Source organism: Neofelis nebulosa, chromosome 16, assembly GCF_028018385.1.
Source record: "Neofelis nebulosa isolate mNeoNeb1 chromosome 16, mNeoNeb1.pri, whole genome shotgun sequence".
NCBI classification, from domain to species: Eukaryota; Metazoa; Chordata; class Mammalia; order Carnivora; family Felidae; genus Neofelis; species Neofelis nebulosa.
Window position 1 is genome coordinate 15,632,479 of NC_080797.1, and position 26,940 is coordinate 15,659,418.

The 26,940-nt window shown below is 53.3% G+C and overlaps 1 protein-coding gene across 4 annotated transcripts in view; it reads left to right on the forward strand.

The window, feature by feature from the left end:
• The window catches only part of TBC1D16 (TBC1 domain family member 16), a 77,359-nt gene that overhangs the window by 38,174 nt on the left and 12,245 nt on the right, over positions 1-26,940 (forward strand). For 2 of the 4 annotated variants that reach the window (XM_058705510.1, XM_058705511.1), the window contains exons 4-7: positions 22,589-22,750; positions 23,711-23,858; positions 24,811-24,978; positions 25,485-25,633. In XM_058705510.1, the coding sequence (XP_058561493.1) occupies positions 22,589-22,750; positions 23,711-23,858; positions 24,811-24,978; positions 25,485-25,633 (627 nt within the window). Of the gene's footprint in view, positions 1-22,588; positions 22,751-22,847; positions 23,242-23,710; positions 23,859-24,810; positions 24,979-25,484; positions 25,634-26,940 lie in introns of those variants that run through there. The other 2 variants (XM_058705512.1, XM_058705513.1) reach the window with 2 other exon arrangements.

The window sequence follows — 26,940 nt, forward strand, 5'->3', positions numbered from 1 at the left end:
TGGAGGGGGGCGTCTTGCCGAGGACCCGCTACCCCACGCAGCCCTTGGTGACATTTTCTTGTGTTTCCTCCCTGCTTACCTTTATTTCTGGTTTGGTTGTTTATTTCTTGTTTGTTTATTTTTTATAGAGTTGTGGGCATGCTATTTGTAAAATCTGGTTTCTTGGCTTTTTAAAAAAAAAAAGAATCTGAAATTTCATTATATGGGATACATGCAAAAAATCTTTGTAGCACGTGTGGCCCACGCAGCATCGTGATAGCACGAGCCCCTCTCGGCCCTCACAGCTGCGTGGTCGGGAACCCCTGTGTCATCCCAGACGGAGTCACCTGCTGGGATGCCGAGTGCACGGTCTCCTCGCCCGCGCGCAGCGGGCTGTCGGCGTAGGTGTGCCTTTACCAAACGATGCCGCGTATTGTCTGTCTGATTTGGGGCGTTCTAAAAACGTCACCGTCCTTTGCAGTCCTCTGTGACCAGCTCCGTGCCTCAGGTCGTGCCTGCCTTCACCTCTCTGGACGGCTGTGCCCGTGTCCACGCTTTGCCTGTTTCTGCCCGTCCGTGTACCTGCCAGGCCTCACCTTGTTGTCTTCGGGGGTTTTCTCTGGGAACAACACCGCGGTGACAATTCCTGCTCCCGTCCTTGGTGTGGGGAGCCGATCCCTGTGGAGGGCACACCTGGGCCCCAGGATGCGCGGTGTTCGTGCTGCATTTCACAAGATGCGCGCTGCTTTCCCCGGGGAGTGGGCCGGCCTCGCTCCCGCCCCCAGGACCGCGGAAGCTCAGTCCTGTCGTAATTCCTCCCTGCTCCACGTCTCCTTAATGGCCGTCATTTTTAACGCCTGCAGAATATCGTTCTGGGTAAATGCATGACGTTTCACTTGACCACACGCCTCTCACGGACGTTTACTCCGCTCTCGGTGAGAAACGTGTCCGTGCTCGGTACTCGCGCGCTGGCAGGATTGTTCCCCCAGCGGCTCCCAGAATCAGAACCAAAGAGGAGAGCGGTCGCAGAGGCACGTTGCCATGGCCGCTTTAAAGGTTCGAGCCGTGGTTGTGGACAAGTGGACAGACGTGCGCAGAGGCACACGCATGTGCGTCCGCACACGTACACGCAGAGGCTCAGTGTGTACGTGTGTGCACACGAAGTTCCGTGAATCATGTTGTGTGTGCGCGGAGGTTTAATGCATACACACGCATGCACACGGGCACGCCCGCTGAAGTTCAACGTGGTGTTATTTATCCGGCCAAAAAAGAAAAAAAAAAAAAGGAACACATCTCAAGTCTTGTCGCTAAAGAATGTTTAAATAAATACACGGAGACTGAAGCGGTCCTTAACCGGCGGTGCGACTGACCCCACGTCCTGACGTGGACAAAGGCCACGGTTACGATCCCTTATCTGCCCTGGCACGTCTGTTTCGGGGGCGCGTGCTTGTGTGGAGCACGCACCCCAGAGTCTCCCGCCGGGGAGCAGGCCCTGAATCCGGGCTGGGGCTGGCGAAGGCACGGGAGCCTCTACGGTTTGGCTTTACCCGCATCTGAGTGTCTGAATCTATAACGAGCACATTCCTTTTCCTGTTGCAGAATGGGCGGGGGGGGGTGGGGGGCTGCGGGCTCACTGTGCCCCGGGCAGGAGGTGCCCTGCTTGATCGCACGCCTCCTGACGCCGGCCGCCGCCCCGTTTGGAAGTAACTCGCTCCTGGTACAGGTGTGCGAAACCATGTCCATTTGTGTTCTTCATGGCTGACACCTTGGCGTGTTTTTCTGCGCTGTTATCCACAGTTTCTTCTTCTGTAAGGAAAACCAGAGGCCCGCTGCTCTCTCGGGGTCCTTCTGGTGTTTACGGAAGGGCACATCAAAGCGACAAAGCTACCAGCCCCCATCGGAAGGTCCCCCGAACCTCCGGGAGGACCACCCTCTTGGAACTTCTTTCTTGGAGACCCAGAGGCAGGGGGAGGCTCTCCGGACCTGCCGCCCGTCACCTTCCGGCCTCTTTATCCCTTCTACCCCGGGAACCGCCTTTGCGATCCGGGCCCGGCAGTGAGCTTCGGCGTGGCGCAGGCAGGCGGATGGAGGGTGCCCCGCCGCCCCCGGCAGCAGCCTTTCCGAGCTCCCCAGGTTGGTGAATAGACATCTCGCTCCCAGAACGCCCTGTCGGCCGGTGTCCCAATCCTGGCTCGCCTGAAATACCCTGAGCCAAGCCCCGCAACGGCTCAGGGCCAGAGAATGCTGTTGGTCAGCCCGGAAGCAGGTCCAGGGGGGCGAAGAAACAACAGACGAGTGGGGGGCATCGTAGGCAGGGAGGAATCAGAGACGGGTTAGGTTCCGACGTCACTCACGGGAGGGGGGGGTATGTGAACCTCAGGTCTGTGGTGCCAACCGTGTGGATAGAATGTAAGTGAGCATAACTGAGTAGCCATATCAAAGAATGCAGGTGACTTTTATTGTTTGTTGTCATTAGAGCAAATGGTTTGCGTCGGGCGTGGTAGAGGGCTCGCAAGTGTGCCCCCAGAGCCCCCAGCACCCAGGCCTCAGGTGCCAGCGCTTACTCTCAGCTCTGGGTGTGGGGTTCCCGGGTCACGCCAGGGGTTCCTGGGGAGGCCCCTGGGGCGTCGTCCTGGACGGCGTGTTTGGGAGAGCCAGCCAGGAGCGTCTGTGCTGTAGGGCCTCCCGGAGGTGGTTCACACGAAGCCGGAAGTGGAAAGGAGCCGCACGGAGAGGCACCAAGCCCAGAGCTCGAGATCCAGAATGTTCTGGCCCCCAGCTCCACCCTTCCTCCCCTGGCTGCGTTTCTCGGCTGGTGCCTTCGCTCCCCGTGCCTCGGTGTCCCCTGTAGGAAAATGGGCTGATTGGCCTCGACATCTTTAAGGTGCTTCTGTGACCACGTGCTCCTTCTCTGGGTAATCGCCGGTGGACGCCCGGACCCACGACGCCCCGCTCCAGACCCCCACTGCCCTTCCCCCTAAACCTCTTCCGATGCTGTTGTCGCTCTGGGAAGGCGCGGCCAGCCCGCCCGATCCTCGTGATGGCCAAGAAGTCCTTGCGGTGAGGCCCAGAGAGAAGGCGAATTCGGGCCGAACGCCTGAGAAGGAGTTCATGAAATTTAATCAGATGCCTAAGGGGAGCACCTAAATTTAGTCAAATTATTATTAGTATTCATTCCATTTTTAAACTGCCTGAGGGAACGTCACTGAAAAAGTCGGGGAAGCCCGACTTTTGTTGGGGGCCCGACATATTGGAGGGGGACTTTCCAGGGCTGATGAGCCGTTCCAGGCAATTTTGCAGAAAAGCCACGCAAGGCCAACGTGGTACCTTTTAATTGCACTAAATAACCTGATGCGTGAGGAGCCCGAGCGTCCCCACATCCCCAGACAGGTCGTGGTGCCCGGGCCCCCCTCCCTCCCTCCCTGTTCTCCTCCAGCATCACATTGTTGGTTTCTGCTTGGTGTCCCAGCTTTGTCTTGAGGGGGTCACGCGGCTGGCAGGCCTGGGACCTCAGATGCCCGTCCTCTGCGCGGACGCTGGGTGCTGGGACCCGCCATGGGTGTGCGTCCTCTGCCTTTCTCTGCCGGCTCAGGGGTCTTGCCAGTGTGGCCCCCGGGCCCTCGCCTCCGTCAGGATCTGGCTCTTGGCAGACCTTGTGTCTCTCCTTGTCTCTCTCAAGCGTACAGGACGCCCCAGGTGGGACCAAAAATGGGCTGAGCATGAACAGCTGATAGATAAATACATTTAGGTTTAGAACTATCTTGTTTGCAGGGGTGCCTGGGGGGCTCGGTCGGTTAAGCAACTGACTTCGGCTCAGGTCTCAATCAGGCTTCGATCACTGTTCACGAGTTCGAGCCCCGCCATCGGGCTGTGTGCTGACAGCTGGGAGCCTGGAGCCTGCTTCGGATTCTGTGTCTCCCTCTCTCTCTCTGCCCCTCCCTCACTCACACTGTCTCTCTCTCTCTCTCTCTCAAAGAATAAACATTAAAAAAAAAAAAAAACTGGGAGCCTGGATGGCTCAGTCGGTTAAGGGTCCGACTTCGGCTCAGGTCACGATCTCACGGTTCGTGGGTTCAAACCCCGAGTCGGGCTCTGTGCTGACAGCTCGGAGCCTGGAGCCTGCTTCGGATTCTGTGTCTCCCCGTCTCTCTGCCCCTCCCTGCTCCCCCTCTGTGTCTCTGTGTCTCTCAATAATAAATAACCGTTAAAAAAAATTATTTAAAAAAGAGAACTATCTCATTTTCTCATCTATGCTAAGTTCCTGTAAAATCTGGGGTGGGGCGGGGAAGGTGTAACTCTGCTGTTCATTCTTTTTAGAGTTCAGAGAGATCTCTGCTCTTCAGTCTATTTCCAGGATTAAGTCAGCGGGGAATGAAGCCGAACGGTTTGGTCCTCAGAAGCCGGGTTCGGGAGCAGCTAGGAATGGTCTCCAGACTGCGTGGGCTATTAATTATTTTGCTTTATTTATTAGATGTACCCAGCGTCCCTTAGCCTCCAAGCATATTTGCAAATGCCTTAAGGGAAAAAGAAAAACAAATGATTGCTGCCATCAGAGTCTCCAGCCCGTAATGAATAATGCCGCGTAACGACGTTAAGTGGAGAAAGCCTGGCACAACATCCCGCGTCCGTCCTGAGCCCACCTGGGTGACATTTGCAACGCAGCGAAAGCTCAGAAACTCATGAAGGCAGTCGGGCTGTTTCCATGAAACGTTTCTTGGTTTTACTTAGACATCTGATGGAGCCGTTCTGTTTGACTCGGGGGGGGGGGGGGGGGAATGAAAATTCGAACAGCACCCGCCACAGCTCTGGTGCGCTCCCCCCTCCCCGCCGTGCGCCCTGACTCCGCCCCCGCCCCCCCCCCCCCCCAGTTGGTAAAGGAACAGAAGCAAGGCCCGGCCTGGTTATCTTTTCCTAAATTGTGTTGGTAATAAACCTGAATTATGTGCCCCTTCCCTTCCTCCCCGTGATTTACACCTTTCATAATTAGCCCTGTGCGCCCACGTGACGTCAGGGACGGGGAGACGGTGGTAGTCGTGGGGCTGAGACACTGCCCTCCCGGCTCAGGGCTGTGATTTATGCCCTGCTCAGCCTGTCTTCCCTCGGCCCACAGCTCCCGGGTCCCTCCGGACGGAAGAGCCCGGTTGGCCTCGGCTGTGGGCCGATGACCCTGGAGCTGAGCCACAGAAGGTTCCAGGGGCTGGAACAGCAGAATCTGCTCGGCCTCTGCTCTTGAAAATTTCCCGTCCGAGCCCAGGAGGACGGGGTCCCTGTGGTGCTCTGCAGCACTGAGGTGCCCGGAACGCTTGTAAAGCTCACACAGGCCGCACAAGGGGCCACGGCCACCCAGCGTTAGTGGCCCGGCCGGCCGGTCAGGATGGGACATTGTGCGTTCTCCCCGTGCACGGGCTGGCTGCGCTGTGCCGGCAAATCCCAGACCGGGCCCAGCGCTGTCTGTGTGCGGACGTGCGCGTGTGTGTGCACGCACGCGCATGTGTGTGTGTGTGTGTGTGTGTGTGTGTGCGCACATGTGGTGTCAGTTACGGCAGACGGGCCTTCGGTTTTGCTTGGAACGGTCAGCTTCGTGTGCATTTTAGCAGCTGCCAGGACTTGAGAGCCTAATGGGGTCTCGGATCCCAGAGTCGGGCCACTGCCTGCTCCGTGGCTCTGTTTTACACGTAGCAAGGAAGGCGCACACGGTGAGGCTCTCACCCCTCTGTGTCCTCCTCCATGCCGGGCCCTGCAGAATGAAGACACCATCCCTGCTGGGGGGCATGACACGTCCCGGGGAGGCCCGCGTGCTGGGAAAGGGCTCTGGGCAGGGCTGAAGGGTCAGGGAGGGCGGGCCTCTGTCAGTGGACAGACTCAGAGGTGGAGGCCTCCCGCACGCCCGCCCCTCCTCCTGTCTGACACAGCCCCGGCGAGGCCCCCCTCCCACGTTTTACATGTGAGGACACAGAGGCCCCACAGAGGTGGGTGACTGGCCCGAGACCACATGGGCTGATTAAGGGGCCAAGCCGGATCGGTCCCCAGTCCTCGGGCACTACGCCGGGCAGCGGGAGGAATCCCCGCGAGCTTGGCTGGAGGAACAGAGGCACATCCTGGACCCGCTCCCAGGACGTGGTCCCTGGGCCACCGGCGGCAGGGGTGGGGCCAGCTGGGAGTTTGACCTCCCCACCGTGGCCCGCAGAGCACCCGGCTGGCTGGGAGTCGAGCGGCCTCCGCAGGAACCCGAGGCCAGGGCTCCGGGCGCAGCTCGGGCCGCCAGCTGGCGCCCGGCTCGGGGCGGGGTTGGCCGACGGGCTGGTTGCAGAACCTCAGACCCGGTTTGTTTTGTTCTCCCTCGAACCCCGAGGGCGGGCTTTCTTCACATCGGGAAGAAAAACCAAAACAAAGACTTGCTTTCCCCAAACCCAATGCCTGGACTTGGGGTGTGGGGCGTGGGGGGCGGGGACACCGCGCAGACCATGGGGGCCAGCCTCTTCTTTCTCCCGGTGCCACCACCAGTGCGGGTGGGGGGGGCTGTCATGACTTGGGGGACAGCCCAGCTTCTTCCATGGGCTTCCCTGGGTGTGGAGGAGGGGCTCCACCCCCACCCTCGCTCACAGTCGGGGCACCCGGGCCAAGGAAGGGATCGGACCCGGGGGTTGGGGGGGGGGGGGGGGACGGCCACCAAGTCACTTGGCGCAGGCTGGCCAGCCTTCCCCCCACTGCTTGAACGTTCCCGGACTCATCCTCGGGGTGAAGCCTTCACGGTCAGCGCCCATGATCAGAGCTTCCTACAGCCCCACCGTCCGTCTGTCTGCGAGGGCTCCGCGCGGGTCCCCGGCTGCCCAGCCCCGCAGCTGATCCTCGAGGCCGTCGTGCCTGACTCGAGCCAGGGAAAGACAGGGAAGACCAGAAAATACGCTTTAGCGTGGGCGAAACGGAGAAATGCCAAAGCGTAACCTGTTTTCTCCTTCCCCTTCCCCTTCCCCGCCCCCTGCCTTTAAGATACACGTCATATAAATGTAACTGTCTTAACCATGTGCCAGCGGGCAGCTCAGGGGCATCAGGCACATGCACACCGTCGTGCAGTCATCCACCATCCGCCTCCAGAACCGCATCTTCCCAAACCAAAGCTCCGTCCCCGTTGAACACTGACTTCCGATCCGCCTCCCCCAGCGCCCGACACCCTCCATTCTTTCCGTCTCTGTGAATATGACTCTCCTGGAGACCCCATATGAATGGAATCCTACAGGCCTTGCCCTGTGGGGACTGGCTGACGTCACGCGATATCGTATCCTCAAGGTCCATCCGTGTTATAGCAGATGTCAGGGGGTCAGGATTCAGTCTTCCTTTTCAAGACTGAATAATATCCCACTGTGTGGATGGACCACATTTTTTTCTTAGCCAGGCATCCAGTTGTCTGAGACCGTGCCTTCAAATCTTCGGGGTAACCTGTTGTTTTGTTTTGTGTTTTAATATTTATTTTTGAGAGAGACAGGGAGAGAGAGGGAGGGAGGGAGAAAGTGAGCAGGGAGGTGCAGAGATCTGAAGCGGGCTCCAGGCTCTGCGCTGACAGCAGGGAGCCCCGATGCCGGGCTCCGACTCATGAGCGAGAGATCACAACCTGAGCCGAAGTCAGACACTTCACCCACTGAGCCGCCTCCAGGCGCCCCGTGGGGCAACCCGGTTTTAAAATCAGTGCGGGGGCTCTCTGAGGATGCCTGACCAGCCCTTCCTGCTGTCTTCTTACTCTTTCCGAGCATGCCCGGCACCAGCTCAGGCTCCTCCCACCACCCAAAGACCACCCAAGACCAGCCCGCAGGTACCCTCATCGCCCGCCCTGGGGGATGCTCCTGGCACCTTCTGCTTCTCCCGGAGCCGGAGCACGGTCCGTGCTGTGTCACAGCCCCTGTCTGCGGCTTTGCTCCCCTGCGAGGTCCCCGTCTCCCGGTGGGCGGGGGACCAGCCTCCTCTGGTCTTCCTGGAGTGCAGGTGACTAAGGCAGAGAAGAACCATTGATTCTGCTGTAGTGAGTTCAGCTTGAATAAAAGATCAAGGGCTGTTCTTTTTCAATTCTGCCTGAGCCATTCTCCCAAAATGCTGTGTGTGTACAGGTGCCCTTTAACTGTATATAAGCACGTGGACGGGGATGGCTTCTGGGCAGGGGGTACCCGGGCAGGGTGGGGAGGGGTCGGGAAGGGCACGTCCACAGCTGGTGCTGCCCTGTTTTTAAGATTCTGAACCACAAAAGTGAATTGATTTATTACTTGCAAATGTTAAGCAATAAGAGAATCACAAGGAGGGTCTTTTCACGTATGATGATTTGCTACGTGAGATCATTTCCATTCCCGCACTAGGGAGGGAAGTTAAACTCCACGAAGTGAGAGCAAACGAGTTTCCGTTTCCAGGGCACCGCGGTTGTCACAGGAGGACCCACCGCTAGGCTCGGGCCCCGAGAACACCCCCGTGACGCAGCCGACTCCTTCCCGTGTCTGCCACCTCGTTCCACCGGAACAAAGCTCCACACGGTGGGGACCACACCGAGCCGTCCCCGGAACAGGGCAGGGCTGGGGACTTACCGTTGAATAAAAGGATGTTTTCTGAGGTCATTGCTTGATGTAAGACCCTTTGCTCAGAAAAGTATAAGAGGACCCAGGCCAGGGGAGAATGGGCACACGGTGACTTGTTTCTATACCAGCACCTCATTACTTCCCATGGCTGAGTAACGGTCCATTGTGTGGAGGGACCCATTCCGTTGACGGACCTGTGTATCATTTCCCCTCTAGGGCTATTGTCTTTTTAAACTTTTCTTTTCTCTTTATTTTTTATTTTATTTATTCAAAAAATTATTTTTTACATTTATTTATTTTTTGAGAGACATAGAGAGGCAGAGCACAAGTTGGGGAGGGGCAGAGAGAGAAGGAGACACAGAATCCGAAGCAGGCTCCAGGCTCCGAGCTGACAGTACAGAGCCCGACGCGGGGCCGGAACCCACGAACCGTGAGATCATGACCTGAGCTGAAGTCAGACGCTCAACCGACCGAGCCACCCAGGTGCCTCAGGATTCCAAGTGTTTTTAAATACTCTGGGTTCTAGTCCCTTATCAGATATGTGATTGGCAAATATTGTCTCCTATCCTGCGGGTTGGTTGTCCTTCCACTTTCCTGATAGTTTCCTTTGAAGCATGAACGCTTTTAATTTTTATGAAGTCCAAATTATCTACTTTTTCTTTGGTTACTTGTGCTTTCCATGTCATAATGAAGAAATCACGATGTGATCCAAGGTCATGAGGATCGATGCCTGCCTTCTAAGAGTTTGAAGTTGTACCTCTTCCATTTAGGTCTTTGGTCCATTTTGAGTTAATTTTTATAAACGGTGTGAGGTTAGGGTCCAGTTTAATTCTTTTGTGCATAGATATCCAGTGGTCCCAACACCATTTGTTTAAAACAAACACAAAACCAAAAAAATACTCTTTTCCTCCGCTGAAGGAGGAGATCGCTTTGACCCTTGTTGGAAATCAGTTGACCATCACTGTATGCGTTCCATTTCCGGACTCTCCATTTGAGTCCATTAATCGATATGTCTGTCCGTATGGCAGCACCACATAGTCTTGACAAGCGTAGCTTTGTGGTAAGTTTTTTTTTTAATGTTTTTTTATTTATTTTCGAGACAGAGAGAGAGACAGAGCGTGAGCAGGGGAGGGGCAGAGAGAGAGGGAGACACAGAATCCGAAGCGGGCTCCAGGCTGTGAGTAGTAAGGTTTTAAACTGGGACATGCGAGCCCTCCCTCCAGCTCTTTCCCTCTTCCCCAGTATTGTTTTGGCTGTTAGGACCATGTTAGGATCAGCTTGTGGACAGCCGCAAAAAGGCAAGTAGGATTTCAGTAGGGACTGGGTTGAATCTATGGATCAATCTGGAGAATATTGCCTTCTTAACCGTACTCGGTCTTCTGGCCCGTGAATGCAGGATCACTTTCCGTTTAATTTGTTTCAACAACTTTTTTGTAGTTTTTAGGGGACAAGGCTTGTACTTCTTGTACGTGTGTGTTGTAAAAGGGATTGTTTTCTCAGTTGCACCTTAGACTGTTGATTGCTGTTGCATACAAATGCAATTAATTGGGGCGCCTGGGTGGCTCAGTCTGTTGAGTGTCCCGCTCTTGATCTCGGCTCGGGTCACAATCTCACGGGTTGTGAGATCGAACCCCGCATCGGGCTCCGTGCCGACAGCGTGGTATTCTCTCTCTCCCTCTCTCTCTGCCCCTACCCCCATTGCTCGCTGTCATTCTCTCTCTCTGTCTCAAAATAAATGAACATTTAAAAAAGAAATACAATTACTATTTGCTTATTGATCTTGTATCCTGCAACTTTGTCGAATTCATGCATTCGTTCTAGTAGGTTTTGCTGGGGGGGGCGGGGGTTGAATTCCTACAGAGAGTGTACGTGCAAGATCGTGTCATCTGTGAAGAGAGTTTTACTCCTTTCCTTCCAATCTGGATGCCTTTTATCTTTCTTGCCTAATTGCCCTGAGTCGAACCTCTACTGCAACGTTGAATAGACGCGAAGAGAGCGGACATCCTGTCTTGTTTCTGATCTTAGGGGAAAGCTTTCAGTCTTTCATCGTTGAGTATAATGTTGCCTGTGGGTTTTTCATAGATGCCCTTTATCAGTTTGAGGAAGTTCCCTTCTATTTTTAGTTTGTTAAGTGTTTTCATCATGAAAAGGTGTTGGATTTCTGTCAAATGTTTTTTCTGCAGCTAGTGAGATCATGTGGGTTTTGTCCTTTATTCTGTTAATCTGCGTGTTGCACTGTTTGCCGTTCATAGGTTGAACCACCTTCGCATTCCTGGCATAAATCCCACTTGGTCATGGTGTATAATCCTTTTTGTATGTTGTTGGATTTGGCTTGCTAGTATTTTGTTGAGGAGATTGTGTCTGTATTCATGAGGGGTGTTCATAAGGGCCCAGAATTTTATGTTCTTGGGATGTCTTTGTCTGGTTTAATCGTGAGCATGTGACTTTGTGCAAAGCCAAAGACAAAACACGCAAAAGAGAATGCTAAACTTCTAAGGATTTCCCAAGAAATAAAGGAAAGTCAGCATATATTGCCTACCTGCCTCACGTCCGACACTCTCCTTGGTGGCTTCTCCGAGGATCAGGAGGAAGCGGCTCGGAAAAAATGGTACCTAAGCTGGGCCTTGGAGAGTGAAAAGAGCAGACACAGAGAGGTACAGCAGACAGCCCTGAGGGAGGGGCCCGAGAGAGCAAACAGCCGGAGAGGAGATCTTCCGGAGTGGAGAGGAAGGGTTGTGCAGTGTGCCTAAAACACAACGGGGGCCTGCGAAGGGCTGCACGGGGCTGAATAACGCCCCCGAATTCATGTACTCTGGGAACCTCAGAATGTGTTCTCTTTGGACATCAGGTCTTTGCAGATGGACTTTGTTAAGATGAGGTCCTTCTGGATTCGGGTGGGCCCTAATCCAATGGCCGGTGTCCTTATGAGAAGAGACGACAGAGACACAGAGAGCACCATATGGAGGAGGAAGGCCATGCGATGGTGACGGCAGGGATTGGGGTGCGAGGGAGCCGGGCCCTGCTGCCCTTGATCTCAGACTCCGGGCCTCCAGAGCTGTGAGGGACAAACTGCTGTGGCTCTAAGCCTTGCAAGTGTGGTGACTTCTGGTAGCAGCCGTAGGAGACCCATGCCAGATGATGCGATGTCACACGCCAGGCTAAGGACTGGGGCTTTCCTGCCAGGCAGAACCTGCCGGGCTGACCGCTCCGGGCCAGGAGCCTGGGGCAGGGGGGACGGGTAGACCGCGTTTAGGGGCATCTTTAACGGCTATTTTTAAAAACAGACTTTTACTTTCCTCTGTAGCTTCCTCTTTGTTCTTTTAAACTGTCGCAACTCCTGTTGGAGTCACAAGCCGTAGGCGTGGGAAGCTTGAGATTTGGTTGCGTCAGCCACACCGGCCATCCGTCTCCACCCTGCCGTGTACCGTCTGTGCAATGTGGGGACGTCATTCATGGCCTCAGTCTCCTTAGCTATAAAATGGGGTTAATAGTATCTCCCTCGGGGCGTCTGTGGGGGCGCAGTCAGTTAAGCGTCCAACTCTTGATTTCTGCTCAGGTCCCCATCTCATGGTTCGTGGGGTCAAGCCCCGTGTCAGGTTCTGTGCTGATGGTGTGAAGCCTGCTTGGGATTCTCTCCCTCTCTCTCTCTCTCTCTCTCTCTCTCTCTCTGTCCTTCCCCCACTCTCTCTCTCTTTCTCTCTCTCTCTCAAAACAAATAAATAAACATTAAAAAAAAAGAACATCTCCCTCAATAAGCAGAGCTCCTGGCACACAGGAAGCCACAGATAGATGGTAACCATGATGATGCTGAGTTGTTTATACCTGACCTTCTTTCATTTTTTTTTTTTTAATTTTTGAAATTACCCTTCTTGGTTTTCTGTATAAAAACCATTATAGGCTTCTTGTTAAAAAGAAAAGATATGCATATACAAGTTTAGCTTATTGTTTTTGATTATCAAAATGATTCATTATTACTTTTAGAAAATTTATAAAATTAAAAACAAGATGAAAAACCTATAATCATGCCATCTGGACAGGATCATTCTTATAATTTGGGGGCTGTTTTCTACTTCTATGATATATTTATACAGCTATAAGGTATCTATAAATATACATTATATGTAAAGCCATATCGATATCATATCCTACTTTCTTCATTTCACATAACAGTGTGGGCATTTTTTTGTTCTTTAAATACTTTTATAAAATGTTTTATAATAGCTTCATGGCATTATATCATATAAATGGGCCATGATATATTAAAATATTCTCCTGTTAGAAATTCAGTAACAGGGGCGCCTGGGTGGCTCAGTCGGTTAAGCGTCCGACTTGGGCTCAGGTCATGATCTCACAATTCATGAGTTCGAGCCCCGCATCGGGCTCTGTGCTGACAGCTCGGAGCCTGGAGCCCGCTTCGGATTCTGTGCCTCCCTCTCTCTCTGCCCCTCCCCCACTCACACTCTGTCTCCTTCTCTCTCTCTCAAGAATAAATAAACATAAAAGAATTTTTTTAAATATTGGTGGATTTTTTTTTACTTTATTGAGGTCTAATATGTGTATGTTAAATTGCATATATTTGAAGTGTATAGTTGCTGAATTTTGACACACACACACACACACACACACACACACACACACACACACCAGTAAGGCGATCACCACAATCATGTTAATGAGCATATCCATCACCTCCAAATTTCCTTTGTGTCCCTTTGTAATCCACCCCTTCCTCCAGCCCCTGCCCCCTAAATGACTTTTCTGCTCTCTGTCACTATAGATTAGTTTGCATCTCCTAGAATTTTCTATAAATGGAACCATGCAGTATGTACTCTTTCTTCTGTCCAGCTTCTTTCACTCAGCATGACGATTTCACGATGTACCCAGACTTCTGTGTGAATGAGTCAAGAGTTCATTCATTTCTGTTGCCGAGTCCTGCTCCATTGTGTGCATCAACCACCACGATGTGTTTATCCATTCACCTGCTTATTATCCCCTCACCCGCTGGCTTGTTCTCCGTTCTCCGCTGCTCTCCACCTTTATGCAGAACTCTTGCATGTGGACGTAGGTTTTTACGTCTTTTGATAAACACTTGGGAGTGGGATGGCCAGGTCATATGGTGAGTGGGTGCTTAGCTTTTTAAGCAACTGCCAGACTGTTTTCCAAAGTGGTTGCCCCGTGTTGCACTCCCACCAGCTGTGTGTGTGAGAGTTCCGGGTGCTTGCTGTCCTCATCAGCACTTCGTAGGGTCACAGTCAGGCTTTTCACTTCTTTTTTTTTTTTTTTTTTTTTTTTTTTAATTTTTTTTTTCAACGTTTTTTATTTATTTTTGGGACAGAGAGAGACAGAGCATGAACGGGGGAGGGGCAGAGAGAGAGGGAGACACAGAATCGGAAACAGGCTCCAGGCTCCGAGCCATCGGCCCAGAGCCCGACGCGGGGCTTGAACTCACGGACCGCGAGATCGTGACCTGGCTGAAGTCGGACGCTTAACCGACTGCGCCACCCAGGCGCCCCCAGGCTTTTCACTTCTAACGTGTGTGGGGGAGTATCGCATGGTGGTTTTAATCTACATCTCCCTGATTACTATTGTCGCTGGGTATCTTTTCATATAACCTTTTGAGTCCCGTTTCTTCCCCTTGATATGTTTGTGATTCACCCATGTTGTTATGTGTATCGCAGTTTGTTCCTTTTTATCGCTGAGTGGTACTCCATTGTCCATTCCATTGGACATACTTCTTTATCCACTGACCAGTTGAAAGACCCAGCTGCTGGCTCTTGGTTTTGTGGTTATGAATAAAAATGCTGTCAGCAGGCACACACAGATTTTTATGCGAGCATTTTTCATTTCCCTCGGGTAAGTACCGAGCAGTGGGATTGCTGGGTCGTGTGGTAAGTGCGTGTTCCCAAAGTGGATTCTCGTTTTGCATTCCCGCCAAGCCACATGTGAGTCTGGCTGCTGTGGTTCCCGCCGGCAGTCCAGACTGTCAGTTTATACTTGTGTTGTAGTGTTCCTCATAGGTGTGTACTGTGCCGTTGTATCGCTTTGTGGTTTCTGTTTCTGTTTCTCTCCCGACCAACCATGTCGAGCACCTTTTCATATGCATACTTGCCCCCTTTTTGTGGTGAAGCGCCTTTTCAGATCTTTTGCCTGTTTTTAAATTGCATTTGTTTTCTCATTACTGACTTTGAAGTTTCTTTATACGTTCTGGATATAGATCCTTTATCAGAGATGTGTTCTACATGTATCTTTTCTCAGTCTGTGGCTTGTCTTTTTAATTTTCTTAGCAGTGTCTTTCAAAGAGCAGAAATTTGTCATTTTAATAAAGTCCTGTGTATCAATTTTGTTCATTTATGGATCGTGCCTCGGTGTCATAGCTAAGAAATCTATGTCTGACAGTACTATTGAGTTTCAAGAATGTCTCCTACAGGGAGGGGCACCTGGGTGGCTCAGTTGGTTGAGCCTCCCACTCTTGCTTTCGGCTTAAGTCACGATCTCGTGGTTTGTGGGTTCAAGTCCCGCATCAGGCTCTGCGCTGACAGCACAGAGCCTGCTTGGGATTCTCTGTCTCCCACATTCTCTCTTCTTCTCCTGCACACATGGTCTCTGTCTCGAAATGAATAAACTTAAAAAAAAAAAGAGTGTCTCATACATATTCTGAGTAATCTTTTATTGGATATACGTGTTGTGAATATTTTCTCCAGGCTGTGGCTTGCATGTCTATGTTATTTAACAGTGAATTTTGAAAAGAGTTTTTAATTTTCCAGTTTATTAATTATTTCTGTGACTATGCATTTTGTATTCTAAGAAATCTTGGCCTATTCTGAGGTGGCTAAGACTTCTTTTACAGATTCTTCTAGTAGTTGTATAATTTTAGGCATCACATCTATATCCGTGACCCATTTTGAGTTAATTTTTGTATACTGCATGAAAAAAGAAGTGACGTTAATTTTTTTTCATATGGATATCCAGTTGATCTAACGCCATTTGTGGAAGAGCACTCCTTTCTCCATGGAACTGTCCTTGCGTCTTTGTCAATAATCAATTGATCATATTTCTCTACTTCTGGACTCTCCATTCCGTACCATTGATATGAAAGTCTATGTTTTCACCCTTGCCAGACTGCCTTGATTACTATGGGTTTATAATGAGTCTCAAAACAGATAAGTCCTTCAACTCTCTACTTTTTTTTGTAATTGCTTTGGTTCTTCTAGGCGTTTTGCATTTCCATGTGAATTTTAGAGTCAGCCTGACAATTCCTACCCCCCGAAAAGGTCCTACTGGAATACTGATTGCGACTGTGTTGAATTTATAGATCAGTTTGGTAGGATTACCATCTAACAATATCGACTGTTTCAGTCTATGGACGTGGTGTATCTCTCCATTTATTTACATTTCCTTTAATTTCTTTCAGCAAGGTTTTGTGTTTTTCAGTATGGAGGTCTTGAATGTCATTGGTTTAATTTATTTCTAAATATTTTATGTAGACATCTTTTTGAAGGGGGTCCTATAAATGGAATTTTTAATTTATTATATTTGTCAGTTGTCTGTTGTTAGTCTTTAAGAATACAAATAATTTCTTTTGTCTACATTAACCTCTTATCCTGTAATCTTGCTAAGCTCACTTATTAGTTCTATTAGTTGTTTTGTAAGTTTCGTGCAATTTTTTTTGTGTAAATAACTGTATCATCTGCACACAGGGACAGTTTCACTTCTTCTTTTCTGATCTTTATGCATTTTGTTTCTTTTCTCATCTTATGGAGAGGCTAGAGCCTCCAGTGCTGTACTGAACAGAAGTGATGAAAACAGGCATACTAACCTTATCCTGATCATGGGGAAAACAATTCAGTCTCTATCACTGAGTACAACATTAAGTGTAGAATGTTTCTAGATGACCTTTAGCAACTTAAGGAAGTTCCCTTCTATTCCTATATTGCTGATGGCCTTTATCATGAATGAGTGTTGTATTTTTGTCAAATATTTTTTCTTTTTTTTATGTTTATTTTTGAGAGAGACACAGCATGAGTGGGGGAGGGGGAAAGAGAGGGAGACACAGAATTCCAAGCAGGCTCCAGGCTCCGAGCTGTCAGCACAGAGCCCAACGTGGGGCTCAAACCCACAAACCGTGCGATTATGACCTGAGTCGAATTTGGACACTGAACCGACTGAGCCACCCAGGCACCCCTGTCTAACATTTTTTCTGTATCTATTTATGTATGTGTTTTTTTGCAGCCATCGATCTTAGGATCGATATTTAAAAATGAAAATAAAGGGTCAAAATGTATAAACACTTTTAAGCTGTTTGCATCTTATTTCCACATTGCCAGAAAGAAAAGTTTGACCAGGATACAGTCCCCACCCTGTGGCTGTGCAAGGGTGTCCATTTTCCCAAACCCTTACCTACACTACATTTTATAGTTTTTTGCTTATTGCCAATTTCATGGACCTAGACCTCTCCCCAGAGTACCTTGTTTCATTTCCATTTATTTCATTCTCTGAACACAGAAATGTCATTGTTTATTTGTATTTATTCTCTAGCGAATTGTTTTTTCTTGTTTTAACAGATGTTATTTTTTAGAGCAATTTTACGTTCATTAAAAAAGTCAAGAGGAAGGCAGAGAGATTTCCCCTTACCTCTTGCTCTCACTCATGCATATCCTCCCTCATTATCAGTATCCCACACCAGAGGGTATGTTTGTTACAACTGATGAACCTCTATTGACACATCATTATCACTCCAAGTCCATAGTTTACATTAGAGCTCACTCTTGGTGTTGTACATCTGACGTGTTTTAACAAATGCATAATGACATATATCTAACTTTATAGCATCATACAGAGTACAGTTGACCCTTGAGCAATGTGGGGGTGAGGGGTGCCGACACCCCCCCCACGCTCAAAATCCACACATAACTTTTGAGTCTCCAAAGACCTAATTACTAATAGCCTACTGCTGATCGGAAGCCTTACCAACGTCATAAGAAGTTGACTAACACATACTTCGGATGTTATATGTAGTATACACTGTATTCTTACAAGAAAGTAAACTAGAGAAGAGAAGATGCGATTAAGAAAATCATAGGAGGGGCGCCTGGGTGGCGCAGTCGGTTAAGCGTCCGACTTCAGCCAGGTCACGATCTCGCGGTCCGTGAGTTCGAGCCCCGCGTCAGGCTCTGGGCTGATGGCTCGGAGCCTGGAGCCTGTTTCAGATTCTGTGTCTCCCTCTCTCTCTGCCCCTCCCCCGTTCATGCTCTGTCTCTCTCTGTCCCAAAAATAAATAAAAAATGTTGAAAAAAAAAAAAAAAAGAAAGAAAATCATAGGAAATGGCACCCAGATGGCTTAGTTGGTTAAGCATCTGACTCTTGATCTCGGCTCAGGTCACGATCTCACGGTTCATGAGAGCGAGCTCCGTATCGCGCTCTGTGCTGACCCCGTGGAGCCTGCTTGGGATTCTCTCTTGCTCCCTCTCTCTCTGCCCCTCCCCTGCTAGCGCTCCCTCAAAATAGATAAATAAACTTCAAAATTACACACAAAAAAAGAAAACCATAAGGAAGAGAAAGTGTACTTACAGTACCACACAGTATTTATGGGGAAGAATCCAGACAAAGCGGACCCTGCAGTTCAAACCCGCATTGCTCAAGGGTCATATGTAGTTTTACTGACCTAAAGATCGCCCATGCTCTGCCTATTTATCCCTTCCCCCTCCCCTCAACCCCTGACAACCCTGATCCTTGAACTGTGGCCATAGTTGTGACTTTTCCAGAACGTCATATCGTTAGCATCACACAGTCTGTGGCATTTCCAGACCAGCCTCTTTCACTTAGCAATGTGCATTTAAGGTTCCTCTGTGTCTCTTCATGGCTTGATGGCTCGTTTCTTTTTAGAGCTGAATAATATTCCCTTGTCTGGATGGACTGAAGTTCATTCATTCATCTACTGAAGGACATTGTGCTTCATTGTGTTGCTTCCAGGTTTTGGAAATTATGAGGGGCCACCAAAGGGAGGAATTATTTCCAGCCCCCTCCCCACCCCACCCCCACCACTCCACATGCACACACAGGGCCACAAACCCACACCCCCTTCCCAGCGCTGCCGCGGCCTGCTCACGCCGTGGGGCAGGCCGAGGCTTCCAGAAAATAGATCCAGGATGGAGACTCACTCGGGCAGAGTCATGGGTGGAAGATTCTCCGGCCACTGCCGTGGCCAGGAGACCTGATTCCCTGCAGGGGAAGGAGCCCATTTCAAACGAGGAGACAGCCCCAGACAGAGGGTCGGCCTCGTACCTTCCAGGGGCAGCTGGCCCCAAGGCAGAAGGCTGCTTGTGCCCTTTCGTGGCTCCTGAGGGGGACATTATTTGCGTTTATTAACTGATTAATTGATTAACTCCAGACACTGTGCTTGGGACTATGGCTGGGGTTCCAAGGGTTCAAACTAGAGCAAAGTTGATGGATGGCTTGGGTCCCCATGGCGTAGGGCCTGTGATAGCAGATGACTGGATGGTCACCTCAGCCACCTAGTGTGACATCTGTCTCCCCATCAAGACCGGCTGCCACAGGGTGATGACCATATCTTGGTGACTTCTGCTTCGCCAGCTGCCAGCACATCCTGGCACAGAACATGAGGTCACTTAACACTCATGCCTGGGGGGTCACCTGGGGGGCTCAGTCGGTTGAGCATCTGACTTTTGGTTTCGGCTCAGGTCATGATGTCACAGTTTGTCGGATGGAGCCCCACGTCGGGCTCTATGCTGACATCGTGGAACCTTTTGGGATTCTCTCTCTCTCTCTCTCTCTCTCTCTCTTTCCCTCGATTTCTGCCCCTGCCCCAATTGCTCTGTCTCTCTGTCTTTCAAAAGAAATAAACACTAAAAACACAAAAAAAACAATTCTCATGCCTGGGATGAATCTGTAGGATGTCTGCGAACTTTGAAGCCGTGAGAAAAACAACGGTGAGGAAGTAAGATGTGGGGGAGATTGAAATAGGCCTGGTTTTTAGTTTTTATCTCTGTGCGTGGAGAGCAGCTCGGTTCCAAGAGTATTCCAATGTGCTCTGTGTAATGTGCTCATACGATTGTTATGTGGGGTGTGTTGAAATTAAACGGACGGTTTATTTGGGCAATCCCTCCCCCAAATAGTACGAGTTAGAAATGTGTGATAGAAAGAGCCAGAAGACGCCAGGTAGCATCACCTCTGTGGACAAATAAAAAGGGGGTGTTTTCAAGTTGCTAAGTTTTGGGGCCATTCGTCACACGGCAGCAGATAACTGATATTTATAGGAAGGGTCTCTTTTCAGAAAAAGTCTAAGTGGGGAAGAGAAAACCTCCATTATGACTGAGTTGTGGTTCTCAAAGTCAAAGAGGCATTGGGGCCAGATTTTAACATTTTTACAATATCCAAACTTCTCTCATCCATCCATCTATCGATCTATCATCTATTATTTATAGAAAGAGAGAGCACAAGCAGGAAAGGGGCAGAGAGAGAGGGAGAGAGCGAGAATCCCAAGCAGGCACTGCACTGTCGGCACGGAGCCCGACATGGGGCTCCAACCCACGAACGGCGAGACCATGACCTGAGCCAAAGTCAAGAGCTGGACGCTCAACCAACCGAGCCATCCGGGTGCCCCTAAAATATCTAAATTTTCTCTTGCTTTTCTTCATCCTGAGCTTTTTGAGTCAGCCGAAACAATAGGTTGATAGAACCCCAGTGGTAGGTCCCAAGCGTAGTGTCTGGAGTTCATCGATTAATCAATTAATAAGTGCAAATAATGTCCCCCTCAGGAGCCACGGAAGGGCCCGAGCAGCCTTCTGCCTTGGGGCCAGCTGCCCCTGGAGGGTACGAGGCCGACCCTCTGTCTGGGGCTGTCTCCTCATTTGAAATGGGCTTCTTCCCCTGCAGGAAATCAGGCTCCTTCCCCTGCAGGGAATCAGGCTCCTTCCCCTGCAGGGAATCGGGTTCCTTCCCCTGCAGGGAATCAGGCTCCTTCCCCTACAGGAAATCAGGCTCCTTCCCCTGCAGGGAATCAGGCTCCTTCCCCTCCAGGGAATCAGGCTCCTTCCCCTGCAGGGAATCAGGCTCCTTCCCCTGCAGGGAATCAGGCTCCTTCCCCTGCAGGAAATCAGGCTCCTTCCCCTGCAGGGAATCAGTCTCCTTCCCCTGCAGGGAATCAGGTCTCCTGGCCACGGCACTGGCCGGAGAATCTTCCACCCATGACTCTGCTCGAGTGAGTCTCCATCCTGGATCTGTTTTCTGGAAGCCTCGGCCTGCCCCACGGCATGCGGCAGCGCTGGGAAGGGGGTGTGGGTTTGTGGCGCCGTGTGTGCATGTGGAGCGGTGGGGGGGGGGGGGGGGGGAGGGGGCTGGAAATAATGCCACCCTCTGGTGGCCCCTCTCCAGCCGGGTTTGGAGGCGAGCCTGGGAAGCACGTGGAGCCCGTGATCTCCCAGCCGCGGGGGCCTCGTTGTTCAGTAAGCAGATTACGAGATGCTGCATCAGGTGCGTGGTGGGGGGCTGTCTTCAGACCCGCCACTGGCCTTGTTTCGCAAACAATGATCGTATAGTGCAGCCCGGTCAGGGTCCACTCTGGAAGGCGGCGACTCCCTCAGCCTTTTTGGGTCTGCCGCGTGGCCACGGAGGTTCGGCTCGCCTACCCACCTTCCCAGCCAGCTACTGATTTGTATCTGAATCTGTCCCCTGGGAGTGCCCCGGTGCCCCACAGAAATGGCGGGACCTGGCTCAGCCCAGCGTCCTCAGACAGGGAGGGCAGAAAAGCCGCCGTCTCCCGCACACCGGGCCGACTGATGTTCTAGGAGCAGCAAAGGTTCTAAAAGGCCGGTCTTTTCTCTTTGAGGATGCCCCAAGTTCTGAGGGATTGTGCGTGAACCACCCCTTGTGGCTTCGTGCAGAGAACTGGTGCCTTTTTGAGGAAGAGGCACCTCGGGATTAAGCGCCTCTGACACTTTTATGCCTTGGGCTGAACCGGGGAAGCTGGAGAAGGCCATTGCTGTCGCCTCTCTGTAGGATGCCGGGGTGGGGGCCCAGAACTGCTGCTTGCTTTTACTCTGGTTACATTTTCGTGGGCTTTTGCTAGATGCTACTGTTAAATCTCCACAGATGGCACTTAGCCTGTGGTGTGGCCGAATCCACGTAATAAAATGCTTTGCAACTGGGGTTTTAAACAAATTCATGAACTTAAAAAAAAAAAAAAAAAACGTAATAAATGGGGTTGTGTTGCTGAACTTGGAGCTTAGAGGCCAGCAAGTATGGTCGTAAGGACCTGGCTCTCCTTGGGTCCAAAAACCAACTCTACTGCCTGCCAGCTGTGTGACCTTGGGCAAGCCCCTTAACCTCTCTGGGCCTCAGTTCCTCTTCTGTACAATGGGGGTGAATGGCACCGCTCCTTTCCAAGGATTATTGCGAGGATTATATGTGATACGTGCCCATGCGAGGTGGTTAATACAGGACCAGGCCCATACTGAGTGTTTAATAAATGTGCATTATTTGTGTTATTGGTATTGATAATTTCCTTACTGAACCATAAACAGAACCAGTGTTTTATTTTTCCAGGAAAATGGTGAACCGGTAGAAACTCAAACAGAAGCCCCACCCCGTCCAAAGGGATCACGAGGCAGCAGGGGGCCCAGCACCGAGCCCTCTGCAGCCCTTGATCATATGCACAAAGGCCTGTTATTATCCTGACTTTGCAAATGTCCACACAAAGGCTCCAAGGGGCTTGGTGACCCGCCCAAGGTCACACAGGGAAGGCTTGTGGGGGGGCTCATCTGTCATTAGGGCCACTCACTGCCTCTGTCCGTGTGGGATGCAATTTGACCAAAAAGCGCCTTCCCTTCCACATGAAATGTAATTTCACGTGTGACTGTAATGGGACCCGTTCGTTCATTCGTCCGTTTGTTCGCTCGCTCGCTCGCTGGCTCACGGGTGTCTGTGTGCGTGTCTGAGCTGGCCCCGTGTGTAAGTGTGTCCCCCACGCCCTCCCTGCCCTGTCCCCGGGACGGCGGGGACACAGAGCCGCGTGGCCCTCACGTGACCCGCTCCCCCAGCTCCCCGTGCGGCGCCGACACCCCCCTGCGGTTCCCCGACGGCCACGGCCTCCTGCAGACCCCGCGCTGGGACGAGCCCCAGAGGGCCTGCGCGCTGGAGCAGATCTGCGGCGTGTTCCGCGTGGACCTGGGGCACATGCGCTCCCTCCGTCTCTTCTTCAGGTGAGAGCCTGTCTCCGCGGCTTCCCGGAAGTTGGCTGGGGTTGCAGGGGGCCCAGCGGGCGGGGGCTTCGGGTCCAGTCGGGGCTCGCTTCCCGACATCACTGAGCCTGTGGCCAGGGGTGCCCGCTACGGTTGCCCCCAGGAACCGGGTCCGGGCAGCTTCCAGACTCTTCCATGCGCCCTCAGGGCCCCACCCCCTCCATCCCCCCAAGAGGCTTTGCAGCTCCGCCTGTGTGTGCAGGAAGGGGGCGTGGCTTTCTGGAGGAGGCGCCCCGTTTTCATGGTGGGCGGACCGTCCCTATTAGCGTCCTGTCTAGCAGCCACATCCAATCGCTCCCGAAAGGCAGGGTGGCCCAGCCCCACGCTGGCCCCGGCCGAAGACCTGTGCTCCAAGCACACGTGTCGCTGGAGGGGTCCCAGACCCAGAGCCACAGTCTGGCCTCTCAAGGAAGGGCAGCCGGGGTTGGGCCGAACACCCAGTTGGATGTGCAGTGAGTTTTCCCGGAGGATTCTCCCAGGGTGCCCTCCAGGCCGTCCCACCTGGGCTCAAAATCTGATTCCACCTAATGGCATCCACCCCTAGATCTCCTGGAGAGGGGGCACCAGAGAGGAGGGGACACCGGAGAGGGGGGACGCCAGAGAGCGGGGACGCCAGAGGGGGGGGTGTCACTGCTTGGGGCCGGGGACCCAAGGCCGCTCCGGCAGCCCTCCAGGGAGCGAGGACAGTCCTACTTCCCGGCCCCCCCCAGGAGGGGGCTGGCTGGCGCTCCTCGCCCCAGGGGGCGATGGCTCGCGTGTGGGTGTAACTGTCCCCCTGTGGCCCGCAGCCAGACTCCGCGGGGCCTTCCTGTTTCCTGCCCCGGGGGTCGGTGATAGGGGCCTCTGATTATACTTGGAAATAAAACCCGGCGTTTACATATTCATTGCTCCCTTCTCCCTCCCCCTGCGACGGCCGCACAGCGACGAGGCCTGCACCAGCGGCCAGCTGGTCATCGCCAGCCGGGAGAGCCAGTACAAAGTGTTCCACTTCCACCACGGCGGCCTGGACAAGCTGTGCGACGTGTTTCAGCAGTGGAAATACTGCACCGAGACGCACCTCAAGGACCAGGTAGCCCAGAGGGCGACCGGAGGGCCCCGCCGTGGGAGTCGCCCGGCTGCCGAGACTCCCTCCCCTCCTCTCCCCTCCCACGGCGGCGGGGAGGGTCCGGGACTTCCCCGCGCGGAGGCCTCGGAGGGGTGTGACCCGAGCCTGTCCGCGGTCGCTGGGCGGCTGATAGGGCAGCAACTTTGGATTTGAAGCCTGTGCCCAGGGCTTCTTGTAAAGTCAGTGCTGTGCACTTGAAAAATCATGTTTTGACAAGGCTTCCTGCCATATTTTGCTCAATCTACATACAAATGTAATAAGAGCTCTTTAATTATCTGTTCAAGATACTGTATGTGCTTATTAGAAAGGGGCTGACTTTCAGATTCCCTTCCTTCCCACCGAGCCTCCTGCTGGCTTCCCTCATTACACTAGCGTGGCTTTTTTTTCCCCCTACATTGAACAACCTTTGATTTTTGAATTAAATGTCAGCTGCAGTTTTGCCCCGGATTCGTGACTGCCCGTGGAGACAACCTGACAGGCGGGCTCCCTGCTCGCGGAACAGCGGCCCCTTTGTCTGTGGCCAATCACATGTAATTTATTGCAGGCCCTCCCGGCAGAGGGAAGTTGGGCCATACGAGGCATTAATTCCGTTTTTGCGGCCGGGGTCGCCGAGAGAGTGGGGGCGGTGGCGAGGGGGCCGCGGTCTCGGTCGGTCGGTGGGAGTGGGCCGGGGAGCCTGGGCGGCCCCGCGGGGGTGGGGGGACGAGGGGGAGGGGAGGGATCGATGTTAAGACGAAGGTATTTTCATTTTAATTGCGGCTAATTACGCTCGCCGAGGAGGGGTCTGCGTGCGGGGGAGAGCGCGCCCCCTCCCTTCAGGAGAGAGGGGGGTGGGGTGGGGTGGGGGGTATTTGGCGCCCTGGGGAGGGCGGGCACCGGTGAGGTGCACATCGCCCCGAGGTGTCTTCCCGGCCAGCAGGTCGCCGACGAAAAGACGTGCATACAGTTCTCCATCCGCCGCCCCAAGCTGCCCTCCTCGGAGACGCACCCCGAGGAGGGCGTGTACAAGAGGCTGGACGTGGCGGCCTGGCTGCACCACCTGAACGAGCTGGGCCAGGTGGAGGAGGAGTACAAACTGCGCAAGGTGAGCCGGCCCGCGGGGAGGGGGGAGGCGGGCGGCACCCCCGGGCCGCCTCCCCGGGGGGGGGGGGGAGGGGGGGGAAGGGGGGGGCCGAGGCGCGGCGCGAGCGGCTGTGTGAACGCGCCCGTGTAGCAATCAAAGGGGCTGCGCTGAAAAGGAAACCCTCCGGAGCGGGTTTGGGGGACCCCGCGTCAGCCTGTATAGAAGAGCTCGCGGCGCAATGCGGCGCTTCCAAAACCAGGATTAGGCCGCGACGTGAGAACGATACGTTCGTCGGAGCGCCACACCAGGGTGGGCATTGACATTGAAATGAGCCTGGTTGTCTCCTGTATGGGAATGGAGGGCCTCCACTCTCCCCTCCAAACATGTGCAAATTGCAGCGATGTGAATCAAGGCATCAGCTGTCAGGAAGGCCCCGCAAAGCCACCACAACACAAATCTCCGGGGATTTGGGGGTGCTTTGAGCGGCCCTGTTTGGGCCCCTCCCCAACTTTTGCCGCTTCCTGCAGGCCATTTTCTTCGGCGGCATTGATGTGTCAATCCGGGGGGAGGTCTGGCCTTTCCTGCTGCGGTATTACAGCCACGAGTCCACGTCGCAGGAGAGGGAGGCGCTGCGGGCGCAGAAGCGAAAGGAATACGCCGAGATCCAGCAGAAGAGGTAAGGGCCACCCGCCCGCCCCGGCCGCCCAGGGGCATGTCAGCTGCAAAGGCAATTTGAGGCGCAATCCCGCATTGATAATACGTTCCGTGACCCAGAGTTTCTTTCGAAAATGGGTCCCAGGCACGGAGTGATAGGCTTGGATAAGTGCCGTCATTATCCGCAGCGCTGCTCTTTAGCTCTGTGTCAAGGTTTTAGAGTTCTTTTTCAACAGACTTAACTAGGCACTGACATCCCGCCGGAACGCTGGGGTGGGGCGGGGGGGTGGGGGTGGGGGGTGGGGGAGGTTGGGGGAGGGCAGCCGGAGCCGGACTGGGGAGGTCTCTCTGGGTCTGGCTGACCCCAGGCTGTGTTGGGGACCCGTGGAAAGCCTCGGATATGCACACCCCCAAGTCAGTGGAGGGGGGGAGGGGGCTGGAGGGTTTGCCAGCCACAGCAGCAACCAGCCCCCATCGAGAGCACCCAGCCCCCATCGGGAGCACGCAGTCCCACTGAGAGCACCCAGCCCCCATCAGGAGCACACAACCCCATTGAGAGCACCCAGCCCCCATCGGGAGCACGCAGCCCCCATAGGGAGCACACAGCCCCCATCGGAAGCACCCAGCCCCCATTGGGAGCACCCACCCCCCATCGGGAGCACCCAGCCCCCATCAGAAACACCCATCCCCCATCGAGAGCACCCAGCCCCCATCGGGAGCACGCAGTCCCATTGAGAGCACCCAGCCCCCATCAGGAGCACGCAGCCCCATTGAGAGCACCCAGCCCCCATCGGGAGCACGCAGCCCCCATAGGGAGCACCCAGCCCCCATCAGAAACACCCAGCACCCATCGGGAGCACCCAGCCCCCATCAGAAACACCCATCCCCCATCAGGAGCACCCAGCCCCCATCAGGAGCACGCAGCCCCCATCAGGAGCACCCATCCCCCATCAGGAGCACGCAGCCCCCATCAGGAGCACCCATCCCCCATCGGGAGCACCCAGCCTCCATTGGAAGCACCCAGCCTGCATCAGAAACACCCATTCCCCCATCGGAAACACCCACCCCCATTGGGAACACCCAGCCCCCATCGGGAGCACGCAGCCCCATCGGAAACACCCAGCCCCATCAGGAGTACACAGCCCCCATCAGGAACAGCAAGCCCCCATCGGGAGCACCCAGCCCCCATTGGGAGCATGCACTCCCCATCAGAAACACCCATCCCCCATCGGGAGCACCCAGCCCCTATCAGAAACACCCATCCCCCATCGGGAGCACCCAGCCCCCATCAGAAACACCCATCCCCCAGCAGGAGCACCCAGCCCCCAT